The sequence below is a fragment of the Lepidochelys kempii genome, chromosome 12 (genome assembly GCF_965140265.1).
Source record: "Lepidochelys kempii isolate rLepKem1 chromosome 12, rLepKem1.hap2, whole genome shotgun sequence".
Lineage (NCBI taxonomy): Eukaryota > Metazoa > Chordata > Testudines > Cheloniidae > Lepidochelys > Lepidochelys kempii.
This window is the reverse complement of record NC_133267.1, coordinates 16,242,610-16,255,480: the sequence shown is the minus strand read 5'-3', so window position 1 is coordinate 16,255,480 and position 12,871 is coordinate 16,242,610. Positions and strand designations below refer to the sequence as shown.

At 39.1% G+C, this 12,871-nt stretch overlaps 1 protein-coding gene across 4 annotated transcripts in view; it reads left to right on the top strand.

The window, feature by feature from the left end:
• Window positions 1-12,871, top strand: part of ADCY7 (adenylate cyclase 7) — a 119,055-nt gene that overhangs the window by 56,621 nt on the left and 49,563 nt on the right. For 3 of the 4 annotated variants that reach the window (XM_073307661.1, XM_073307659.1, XM_073307660.1), the window contains 3 exons: window positions 5,663-6,212; window positions 7,381-7,590; window positions 10,040-10,204. In XM_073307661.1, coding sequence (XP_073163762.1) covers window positions 6,042-6,212; window positions 7,381-7,590; window positions 10,040-10,204 — 546 coding nt within the window. In that variant the 5' untranslated portion in view covers window positions 5,663-6,041. Of the gene's footprint in view, window positions 1-5,662; window positions 6,213-7,380; window positions 7,591-10,016; window positions 10,205-12,871 lie in introns of those variants that run through there. The other variant, XM_073307662.1, reaches the window with a different exon arrangement.

Below are 12,871 nucleotides of genomic sequence, written 5' to 3'. Positions count from 1 at the left end.
TGTGATGGGATGTTAGATGGGGTGGGATCTGAGTTACTACAGAGAATTCTTTCCTGGGTGTCTGGCTGGTGAGTCTTGCCCACATGCTCAGAGTTTAGCTGATCACCATATTTGGGGTTGGGAAGGAATTTTTCTCCAGGGCAGATTGGCAGAGGCCCTGGGTTTTTTTCACCTTCCTCTGCAGCGTGGGGCACTAGTCACTTGCTGGAGGATTCTCTGCACCTTGAAGTCTTTAAACCACTATTTAAGGACTTCAGTAGCTCAGACATAGGTTACGGGTTTGTTACAGGAGTGGGTGGGTGAGATTCTGTGGCCTGCATTGTGCAGGAGGTCAGACTAGACGCTCATAATGGTCCCTTCTGACCTTAAAGTCTATGATTCTATTAATCCTTCCCCCACTAACTTAGGGAGCAGGTTCTATGGATGTAGCAAGCTTTACTCTTCTGTTCTGGATTGGAAAGAATCTTGTAGCCTTGTAAAGGGAGTCTTTCTTTTCCTTTCATTATCTGTGCATCCATTATGTGCTATAATCTCAGTGGCCTAGTTTCTTTACTTGGCCTAAATTATCACCACACTAACTGGTGTATACAGCTGACTATAGAGCACACACAGGTCTTGGCCAAGTCGCTGTCACTGGTACTGTAAAGACTCTCTTGCACTGTTCTGTGGTGTGACTCCTAACCCTCCCTACTGTTTTGTTTTTTTTATACATATGTATTAACCTAGAGGTTAGTAACAAATTATTCCTGCTCCAGTCCAACCCATTTAAATACAGCTTTTCTATCAGCTGCTACTCTTGTGATGGAGGGATGGGACACGCTCAGCAACGTGGCTTCTTCTCAGTGGCCTGGTGGTCAGGATTTGGCATGTCAGCTGCAGTGGAGCTTGGGTTTGATTTACCATCAAACAGCCAGTGGTGCTGCTGGGAGGTTGGTTATTTGTGAATATTTTACTGTGACACAGGTCCCAGGTTCAAGTCTGCAGAACCATGGCTGGAAAAACGAAAGCTCTCAAATTGATGCTGATATACAAACATCTTTGGATGTATAAACAAGGGTGTAGTGAGTGGGTGTGGGGAGGTGATTTTACCTTTTCATGTGCCATTGGTGAGACCAATAAAGGAATACTGCATGCGCAGTTCTTAAAAAGGTGTTGAAAAACTGGAGAGGATAAAGAAAAGAGCCTCAAAAATGATTCAAGGACTGGAGAAAATGCCTTACGGTGTGGGGCTTAAAGAGTTCAAACAGTTTAGGTTATCAAACAGCAGATCGAGAGGTGACTTGATGACCGTGTATAAGAACTTTCACAGGGAGAAAATTCCGGGTACTAAATGGCTCTTTAAACTAGTGGAGAAAGACCGAACAAGAATGACTAGCTGGAAGCTGAAGCCAGGGAAATAAGTAAGGCACAGATTTTTAATAGTGAAGGTGTTGAACCATTGGAACAAACTATCCAGGGAAGTGTTGGATAATTGACCTGGATGCTTTCAAATAGAGACCGGATGCATTTCTAGAAGTTATACTTTAGCCAAACCCTAGTTATTGGGCTCAATAGAGTGGTAATGGGGTGAGATTTAATGACCTGTGATATACAGGAGGTCAGTCGAGATGATCTTATGGTCCCTTCTGTCCTTTAAAGTCTATGAAACTATAGGTGTAATTTACTAGACAACTGTGTGTGTATATGTGCATATGTGATAGGAGGATGCGCAAAGGAGGCAATTAGGCCTTTGATCAGCAAAGCACTTAAGCATCTGCTTAATTTCAAGCTTATGCTGAAGTCCCATTGAGTGGGAAAAGCTGTTTGTTTGTTTGTTTATTTCCTGGTTCAGTAAGTTTGAGAAAAGAATCATAAACTGAAAATATAGGAGGACTGATGAATTGCCCAGCAAAGAAACATAACCAGAACTTTGAAAATGTGGAGCATCCAGGTGGATTTTTTTTAATACTTTCCATTGGGCTTTAAGAGGGATTATTGTAAGTAGCCATGACATGATATGTAGGTAATTTCCTAGTGTCAGGGCTGAAATTGGGATGAATAATGCTAGGGCAACAACTCATTACTTTTAATTTTGTTGAGTGGAATCTAGTGTTTACTGTAATTATCTGTGCAAATTCCATATTTCTGAATGGGAGAAACCTCCCTCAAAATTTAGTGTGAAATACAAACCACTCTAACTAGAGTGGTACCTATAAAGGATTATGTATGAGTCATTACAGCAGGGTTTGTGTTGTATTTCCTCAGACACTAGAGTAATTACTGAAATTATTGTACAATAAACCTGTTTATTTTGATCGTGCTTTACAGCCCCATTCCACAATCTGGCTGCTCAGTAAAACTAATTTATCACCTGTACCTGTAGTGAGTGTGTATTAATAATGTTATTCATTCCATGCCAGCTATAGTGTTCTGAATCATCAAACTTATACTGGAAATTTTAACAGATCTCTGTTTGTAGAAAAGTTGACATAAGCTGCTTACCATTAGCAGAGAGAGAGAGAAAAATGTAAAAATGATAAACTTTTTCACAGTGTGTACAATCTCTGTCACGTTTGCTGTTCAGAGCACATTTTATCAAAGCATGTAACCTAACAGAATTTTTTTTAAAAAGGGGGTAGGGTGGGGTTTCGATGCACATGAATAAAAATAGTATCTGCTGTATGCTAGCAGGCATTAAAAACAACCAGGGCTATCTGTACTCAAGCTTCAGATCATAAACTGATCACTAGCAGTTCAGAACACATTGTGTGGGAAATTTCTGTCAGTTCCATTATAGGAATTGTCACCTTCACTGAGAAATACAGTATAAGCTATAGTTGGAGAAGGCATATTGGAGTAATTGTATATTGCATCTCTTCTAACAATTGCGAGACTCACAAATGCACTTATCTACTCTCTTGTGTTGAGAAAAATCTGTTACCATATTTCAAAATATTTGGCCTGATAAATTGTCGTTCTTTGACAAGACCAAAGGAGGGCAGGGGCAAGGCACAAGACTCAGGGCTGAATTACCCATTATCAGTTTATTCTCAAAACCAGTTGTGCTGTCATTATTTATTTGGTAGCTCAAGAAAAAGTAGATGTGCATTTACAGATTTATATTTATAGATTACGACTGTGAGAGAGTGAAATGTGGCATCGTGTGCATATATAAAAAAATCACTTCCCTGCCCCCCTTCAGTTTGATTTTGAAAGATGCCTTCAAAACTACATCCACAGAATTTGCAAATGGACCAATGTGTATATGCAAATAAGTATCTGTGAGCTTACTAATTTAGAGGCTTTTTAAAACTTGTCCCTTATAGTAAACCAGGTTTTGACAATTACAGTTAATAAATGTAATTTGTTTTTTCGTAAAAATTACTTCCTTTCATTTGCAAAGTGTGTGTATAAATGTTGTTGTTTTATGATGTTTGATAGGAATCACTTTTTTTATTATTCACAACCATTCACAATCCAATATATTCTGTTCTTCTACCTTGTCCTCTTGTTTTGTAAGTAATGCAGATTTACAGAACATTGTGGGCAAGTGCTCAACGTGTTTGCCAATGGGAGTTTCATACTTGCTACAGTTGCAGGATTGAGCCTTCTGCTTTCACCTGAGGCTAATGTCTGGAAAATTCACTTGTTAATGGGGAACGTTCTAGAATTTCGTTATATTGGTGTAGTCTAAATCTTTTGGTATGGTTTAAAAATAGAAAAAAGCCCCGGCACCATCTCCAGTTGTAATCTGTCCACTGTGTCTGCGTGTGGTTAAACAGTTTGTCACTTGAAAGTAACTGATTTAAGTTGGCTTTTCAGCAAGTTTTCTTGCATCAGGCCATACCTTTTGGGAGAAAAGCCAAGATTAGAACACCATGGTGATGGTAATCTAACAGTAAGAAAGCTGTAATTATTTTATCAAGTCCTAATAAAACATTTTTTGAAATCCTGTTTCTCACACTTGACTGGCTCTTTTTAAAAAAGTCTCCCCTGTCATAGAATGAACTATATTCAAGCAGCTATTTGAAAATCATCAGTCATTACTAGTTAACAGTGTAACTTATCCCTTAATGTTCATTGTTACCTTAACATGGCTGTTGCCATAGAAATAGTATAAATTAGATGTGAAAGACCTTTTTTTTGGTTTCTGTTTTTAAACAGATCTGTGCTTTAAATATTAGTGTAGTAGGTTTTGGTTTTGACAGCTATACTTTGTTCCTATTTTATTTTTTTTTTCATATTTTTAAGGAGGTAAATTTAATTTAAAGAAAATTTAAGTTAGGGTTTTTTTATTAGGTTGCAAAAATCAATGGATTACCAACAAGATAGTGTGAATAAAAATGAAATTGTCTGTACGTGTTGGGCCATATCATACTGCCAGTTTTAGGCAGAAATTTCCATTGATTCAGGGAGCTCTCCTTAAAAACTGATAATCTAGTATGTCCTGTAGCTTTTAACAAGAAGAAACAAAGCTGCTTCAGTCTGAGTAAACTATTACATATTTAAGGTTCCAGGGAATTTTTCCTGAATAGGAATGCAGGATTGGGTCCTTCAATTAGCAAGAACTGAAATCAGTTCTTAGCACTGATCAGGAATATTTTAAAGTACTGATTTCAAATGACCACCACTCTTATATTGAGTAGTTGCTTCCTCTACGAGCTGTTAAATCTATTCTAATGGGACTGCGAGAGGAGTAAGAAATCACTTGTAAGCGTGGCAAAATCCAGCCCAAAGGGACTGTGCGTTTTACTTATTTGTGCTCTTTCTGCTATTTAAGTGAAGGTACTGTGATTTATGCACACATCTTTAAATCCATGTTATGCAGACTTGTAAAATGGGGAAACTCTCTGCAAAGAAATCATGGTAGTGTTTTGGAAAGTAAGTAATCTGATCCTTGGAAAGACCCATTTTGTTAGTTTTGTGTGGGAAGAAATAATTTGGGGTACAGAGGCGAATTTCAGACATTGTTTTGGCTTTAAACAGCCAGTTTTTAAACATGAATAGATTATGTTCCTCATTTTTTAGTATGACCAATACATGATTCTGTTATATAGTTAATATCCTTTTGTAACTGAATATCAAAGTCAAATATATTAGCCTATCAAATATTAAATATGCAAGAGTAGTATTCTACTGCACTGTTCAATTTATTCTGCCTATTTCAATCTCAGAAGAATTCTGCATGTCTGTATGTGCAGTCAGTTTCAAAATTAAGCTTTTATTAGAGGTGGGCAGGGCGGGGGGAGCAAACTTCTACATAGCGTTGGTCACTTCTCTTGCCATTTTTGATTGCTTGGACCATCTTCCCCTACCATTCGCAATTGCATAATGTGCCTGTGGCATCTGCAGCAATTGCTCATGTGGGAATGTAACATTAGAAAAGTATTAAATATATTTTTAGCTTCTTTTAAGTGTTTCAATGGCTAGAAAAAGGTGAGCCAGCACCATATGTCCAGCTTTAGCAAGTGCTCCATGGATCGTTTGAGACCCACTGCTTTAGAGTTTGTATGTTATGTTAAATAGAAAGTAATAAATGTTGCAGGACTGTTATGCCTAATTCTCATGGCCAAGGAATATTTTTTATCCCCTTGTTAAAGGTCATTTACAGTGAGGCTTTCTCAGAAAAAAAATCCATCCACTTAACTGAAGCCTTATTTTTAATCATGCTTTCTCTCCACAGAGTTTATCCCATGAAAAAGCACCCGAAGGGAATTGCTGACAGCTTGTGGAAGGGAGTTACAGTGATTGTAGCAAATAAAACCTCGACAGCAGCAGCACAAGTATCAATCTAGCTAGAAAAAACTTGCATGGAGCTGTTGAAGAGTAGGATGTGGCTCCGCAGAGGAGGACTCTTCCCTTTCGTTTATATTGAGATCTGAACTTTATGCTCATGAGGAGACGCGCAAGTGCAGAATGTGAGTCACTCAGTGTGGTCAAGCAAGTCAGAACCAAGGGCTACCTTAGAAGACAGAAGTGCTCTTGAAAGAAGGATAGATCTATCTTTGCTTTGTTGTCATCACTGGGAACTGAGAGAGAAGTCAAAGCCAAACTGGAATAAAATGCCAGCTAAGGGCAAATACTTCTTTAATGAAAATGAAGACTGCAAGATAACAGATCCACTTTATGAGAAGTATCGCTACACGAGCCAGCAGCATCCGATTCTTCTCCTGCTGCTCTTCATTGCAATTACTTTCTGTAGTACGCTAATTATAATATTCTTTGTCATGCATGTGAGTATAACCAGGGTTCTTAGTTTGTACTGTACATTGTGTGAGGTCAGAAGGAACTTGTATCAAACTTCACAGAAACTCACTGGGCACATGTTTCATTGGGCTTGAATAGTGTAACCCTTACTTCAGGTTAGTGGTAGCTGTGTCCATGGGAGTACCAGCGTTTTGTGTGTGTGTAAATTCTAACTTCAGATTCAAGAATATGAATGTTTTTAAAAGTACAGCAAACTAAAATGTGAAATAACAGATGGGTTCCCTGGTTATGATTTCTAGTGATTGATTTTGTAGGTGGCAGTTTTTAGAGTTTAATTGTTTGGAAAAAAACTATTATGGAAATTCTTTTGGGATGGAAACAGTAAAATTGTTAAGTTAGCTGGGAGTGAGATCACTTTGCTATGTGGTAGATCCAAGTTTATGGAATTACTGCTTGTGGGGGGTTAGGAAAAATACATTGTGCCAAAAACTATATGTGAACAGGCTACCAGAATCATTTGCTGGCTAATTAACTAAATAGATGTAGGGTTTGGAAAGAGTGTCTGCTTTTCTTAAATAGAACCAAAGAGTCAAATTCACAGGTAGTAAAAAGGAAAAGATGGGTGATAAAAGGGCTGGTAAATCTCCCTGTCACTTTTTAACACTCCTCTTCAAGTGCAGGTTGAATCAGGTCTTCAGAACTGAGGACCTAGACAGCGTACCCATGATTTGTTGTTCTTCTAGAGGGAAGTTTGTTGAATTTTTCCAATCATACTCTCCCTCCCTTCTTGTTCTTACAAATAACAGTAGTAATGACTTAACAATTTTCTTTAATTTTAACATAATTTAATAGAAAAACTATGCTCTGTAAGTATTAGATATTAATAAAAAATGTTGGTGTAATGGATGGCATTCCCCAATATTAGCAGGTGAAAGTACAGAAATAAATTGGGGTGTTTTTTCTTTTAGTTTTAATAGGGATTTTTCTGTTCCTAGGATTTGAAAACCTGCATGGTCCCACATATAAAATGACAGAAAGGACATCTGCATAAACATTGCTGTAGGAATAGCTTTTCATCTCTAATGTAATATGGTGACATCATAGTGGCATGAGTGACATTAGACACACAATTCGGTTTTGCACTTATTAAAAGGAAAGTACAGTACTAATATAACACTTTTGTTCTGCTTTTAGCAGGGACCACGTCATCATCTTGCTTTCATTATTACAGTATGTACTGCTCTTGTAATATTTGCAGTCATGTACTTGCTTGTATGCATTGAATCCTTATTTCGGAGATGGCTGAAATTATTTGGGATTTTGATTTGGATCTGCTTCCTGACCATAGGATATGTGTCAGTTTTTGGAAGGGGAGATAGCTCTTCAGTCTATGCATGGGAACAGGTATGTACTTCTAGTTTGATGCACTTACATTTAGAAGTGGTAATCAGTATATATTTATTCTTAAAATTGCAATTCTATAATATTTATTTAATTCGTTTTAAGTTTACTTCTTCCCCAAACCAGTTATATTGGATTACAGGATAACACTTTTTGTTAAAGTCTGTCTGTCCCTGATCCTGCAAAGACTTATGTGCATTCACATTGGCTTCACTGGGACTACTTCACACAGTGTGTGTAAAATTAAGCATATGCCGAAGTCTTTGTAAGCTCTTGGCCTTATGCTTTTAATTTAAATTACCCTAATAAAAATGTTTTACTTGTCATGAATGTACTTTAAAAGTAAATTATTTCTTCCATAATTCTCAGTGTTTTGATTCTCAGGGTGCTGATTGGGGTCCTGACTACAAAGTGGTGTTCAAGTAATTTAAAAAAAAACAACCCCTTTCTAGCTGGGTGTGCTGAATGAAAGTGTTTTAAAATCCAGTAGAGAGGGTGAAGTGAACAATAAGAACTAATGACCCATCCGGGCATTGCGGGGTGCGGCTGGAGTTGATGACTTGGTGTCTGCGACCAGAAAACTGACAATTTTATGAAGCCAAAAAGTCATAACCTGTAGGAAACTCCTCCTAAGCTCTGATAACATAAGCAGAGCAGGTTTTGTTTTTTTTTTAAGAAATGAAAAATGACTTTTTATCTAATGATACTGACCCTTCCCACCCACCCGTCCTTTTCTGAATAATGAAAAGTAGAAATGATCTACTAGACCATCAGAATGTGATTTCCATTATGACTGATGTCCAGCCCAATGATATGTTGACTGCAGAATTCAGCTACTGCAGCTGTACAAGAGTTAAAGGTAGCAGCATGTATACCAGGGGTGGGCAAACTTTTTGGCCTGAGGGCCACGTCGGGGTTGCAAAACTTTATGGAAGGTCGGGTAGGGAAGGCTGTGCCCCCCAAACAGCCTAGACCCCACCCCCATCCGCCCCTCCCACTTCCCGCCTCCTGACTGCCCCCCTCAGGACCCATCCAACCACCCACGCCCCCACTCCTTGTCTCCTGACCGCCCCCTCCCGGGACCCTACCCCCTATCCAATCCCCCTGCTCCCAGTCCCCTGACTGCCCTGACCCCTATCCAGGACCGGCAGGCTAGAGCTCTGGCGGTGTGGCGAGGTGAGGTGATGCTGTGGTGGAGGGGGGAACAGCTGGGGAGGGGCCAGGGGTAGCCTCCCCAGCTGGGAGCTCGGGGCTGGGCAGGACAGTCCGGCGGGCTGGATGTGGCCTGCGGGCCGTAGTTTGCCCTCAAAATCATTCTACTTAGTAGTGAAATTTTAATACAAAATTTGTGGGGGGGGGGGAAATCTCATCTCAGACATGGGGGAAATTATTTTAATTGTTCAGGGTTGTTGGGTTTTTTTGCTCCTGTAACTAAACAGGGGTCTGGCTTTGCTTCTTTAAATGCTGCAAGACATAATGTGGGTTGATACCTTTGACTTTTTTTTTTTCTTTTTTCAATGTGAAGACCATATTATAAGAGGTCAGCTGGAACAGGAATTTTCTGCCTTTCACCTTCCGATGTGACTTTAAGTGGTATCTTTGGTCACAAGTGAAGCTTGTGTGTTTCCTTATCTGGTCTTCGTTTGTCCATGTTACAAAACCATCATATGGTATTTAGAATTTGCCATGAGTGAGAATCTCCCCAAAGGAGGCTGATGTCTGGAAACCACAGAAAGCTGGGGTTGAAGTGAAGCAGGAGAGCTGAGTGGGTAGTCTTGCAGTGTGTCTGTCACAGTACTTGACTCAAGTATTATGAGGCCCCATATATAGGTACCACAGGCTACAACAGAAATCCATAAATATGGATTTAATGATAGACTTTAATAGTGCCTTCTGAGCCATTATGCTTTAGCAGGCCAATGGACATTTGTAAACTCTTTAACTGTGCCTTCAAATGTATGTTTATATGCAGTAGTGATTACTCTGTTGTATCAGCTCCATGAAGGATTATTTGATTTTCGGGTCAATAAAATATCAAGCAAATAAACACACGTAAGCTGTTTTGGTATTAACATTATAATAAGAACTTAAAGCACTTGGGAAGTTTGAAATTGAAGGAGGTGGCTCCATCCTTGCTTTGTACTGTTCTTGATACATAATTCAGATGTAAGTTATGTCATATGATGTCTGCAGTATATCTGCAGCTTTACCAAAGGAGAATGAGACAAATTAAGGGTCAAGTGTCCTCTTTAAGCAACTGGTTTGGCTACATTTGTATTATAACTTTATCCAGTTTCCTCAAAGCTTTTATGAACACTACATTCCTTGTGATTTTAACTGTTCCATTGAAATGCCAGTGCTAGAGGATGCAGCCTGAAGAAAAGTCAGAATGCTTATGTTTTCCCCCTTGCTCTGGCACCTAATAACAGATTTGCCCTTTTTCTCTTTAAAGGTGCCATTCTTCCTGTTCATAATCTTCACAGTTTACACCATGTTACCCTTTGGGATGAGAGATGCTGTCATCATCAGCATCCTTTCTGCAGTGTCCCATATTGTAGCCCTAAGCATTACAGTGACACGAAATCCTAACTCAGGCCAACAAGCCATTACATTTCAGGTAAGGAAATGCTATTTGTTAGAATATTCAAATGTCATAGGCAGCATTTCCAGTAGAACTGGGCACAAACCGCAAAGTTCAGCTATGGATGCAAGCTTCTACTTAGTTCAAGGGTTTGGGTCCACCTCGTACACACCTCGTCTTTGATCATAGACCCTTGGGAGATAGGAAAAGTACAACTTTACGTGTAGTTTAGTTGCTTTCATTCCATGGTTTTAGAAAGTATGCTGCAGCCTTCAGGGAGGATTTTACATTTGAAAAAAAAATCACTCAAGTTACTTGAGTGTATTTAGTAGCAGAACAAGTCTATCAAATGAAATCCCTTTTTGAATGAATGAAATATTTTTATTAGTGACTGGAACAAATGCACTGGCGTCCCCTAAAACTGAATGCTGTACCTTTTTTGTGATAAAATTGTATCTAGATCAGTGGTTCTCAAACTGTGGGTCGGGACCCCAAAGTGGGTCACAACCCTGTTTTAATGGGGTTGCCGGGGTGGCTTTAGACTTGCTGGGGCAGAAGCTGAAGCCTGAGCCCCACTGCTGAGGGCTGAAGCCCAGGTTACAGGTTACCTGGGGCTGAAGCTCTTGGGTGTTGGCTTTGTCCCCCAGCCCGAGGTGGTGAGGCTTGGGCTTTGGCGCTGTTCCCTGGGTGGCAGGCCACTCCTGGGGTCATGTAGTAATTTTTGTTGTCAGAAGGGGGTCGTGGAGCAATGAAGTTTGAGAACCCCCGATCTAGATCACTCTGAAAAAATGTGGAGTTCTAGAATCACTGTATTCATGTCCTCATTTTGCACACTTCTCCAAAAGGAAATAGCAATTTGTTGAATAAACGTGTGACATATATTAGTCACATTGCTTAATATACTACTGGAAGTCACTCTGATACCATGGTGGTGAACACAGTATAAGACAGTAGAATAGAATATTAGCACTCAATACTACATGTGATTGGCTGTATAGTATAGAATACAATAGTATAGTAAGTGGCACCATTTGACTAAAAGACACAAGATAGACTTGTAGCCAAAAGGCAGAACTGTGATGTCAAAAACTGAAGAAAATTTTGGTAAGTTTCATTCTGCAAATTACTTTTTGTGTTTTTTATAAAGATAACTCGTGAAATTCTAGAATTTCCCGAGATATTTTCCATGAGAGAGCTAACCCATATAACAAATTAATATGAGAAGCAGTAAATTAGCAGATGAAATAAGTATGTAGTAGTAAATATAAACAAGATATCAGATTATCCTCAAGTAATCTAATGTAGTTATAACATGGACATCTGTGATTTGCAGCTGTCCTTTTGTAGATCTTCTTTTAAGAACAATCTTTTTGTTTGCAGTCTGCCTTGGCTATGCTTATCAGTTTTTCCCTGTGATCTTATCTCTTACAGCTGCAATATGTTTTCATGCATCATGTGTTTTGATTATGTTTTAATTTTCACAAACAAACATTGTTATAGTCCCTCCCCCCCACCTCCATTGCTACTTTATGCATATTTTCCTTTTTGCCCCTTTTAATTTAATTTAAACTTGATTAGCACAGTCCAATGCTAGCAGCTTTGTTAGGATTCTAAGCACATCATCCTTGTTTCATTATTGCATTTAAAACTAATTAGATTTTCTATTGCCTCTCACAGCAGGGGGAAACATTAATTATTGGCAGAATGTCCTACTGCTGTAACCTTTTGGCTATTTCATTGTCAGGGGGACATACCATTTGAGTTTAGCACAGTCATCCTCTATTGAAAGATAAATTAAGTCTTTACGGGGCTGCCATTTAGGATATTTTCAGTTACTAAGGGAAGGGATGATCTGTTCCTTCTAAAGGAAAAGTTTTTTGATTGGTATTTATTGTATTTCCCCCGTCCCCCCCACTCATGAAACACGTGAGCCTGGTGGGGATTTTGCACGAGTGAGGGGGAGTGTAGTTCAGACAAAAAGGCATTTTGGAAATTGACAAGCTCTTTTCGCTTAGAGCCAACAGTCATTTTACATGTCTTAGGGAACTATATGGGAAAACACTTACTACAGTTTCCTTCAATTTATTTGCCTTGTGGATGACGTGTGCTTTAGATATCAGGCTTGTTTACAAGAACATGCGTCACATATTGTTAAACTGAATTGATTATTAAAAATATATTTCTTTCCATTTGTACTTTATACGGTTAAATCACTATGTCAGTAATACTAGTGGCCTTCATTCAAGGACTTGAAGTGAATATAACTAATTTGGGGGCACCCTTATCAAACAGTGAAAACCCCTATTAGTGTACTCCTTCCCGGCCACTTTCTTTCTATTCCAAAGCCAGGAATCTACTGTCCTGTCACAGTTTTGGAACAAAGGTACTGAAATGCAGCCCTGCAGCTGCACATGATCACTCTACTGTAATTAAAGAGAATGTAAAACACAAACCTGAATTTGTTTCAACGTACTCAGAAACAAGCCAGCGCTTAGCACCGCTCCTTTCCCTCGCCAGGAGGAGCAGAAATCTTTTATAGTGTATTTTTGATTAAGTGCCAGAATAAAAAGTGGGTGTATGCATGTGTCTGTTTTGGAAAGTGAGGGAAAAGATGTGTGTTCCCTAAACTGCTGGGTTGGTGGGGTGGAAGAGGTAACAATCTGACAGTTCCTAACAGCATATGGTATGTACCAGCCCCACCTT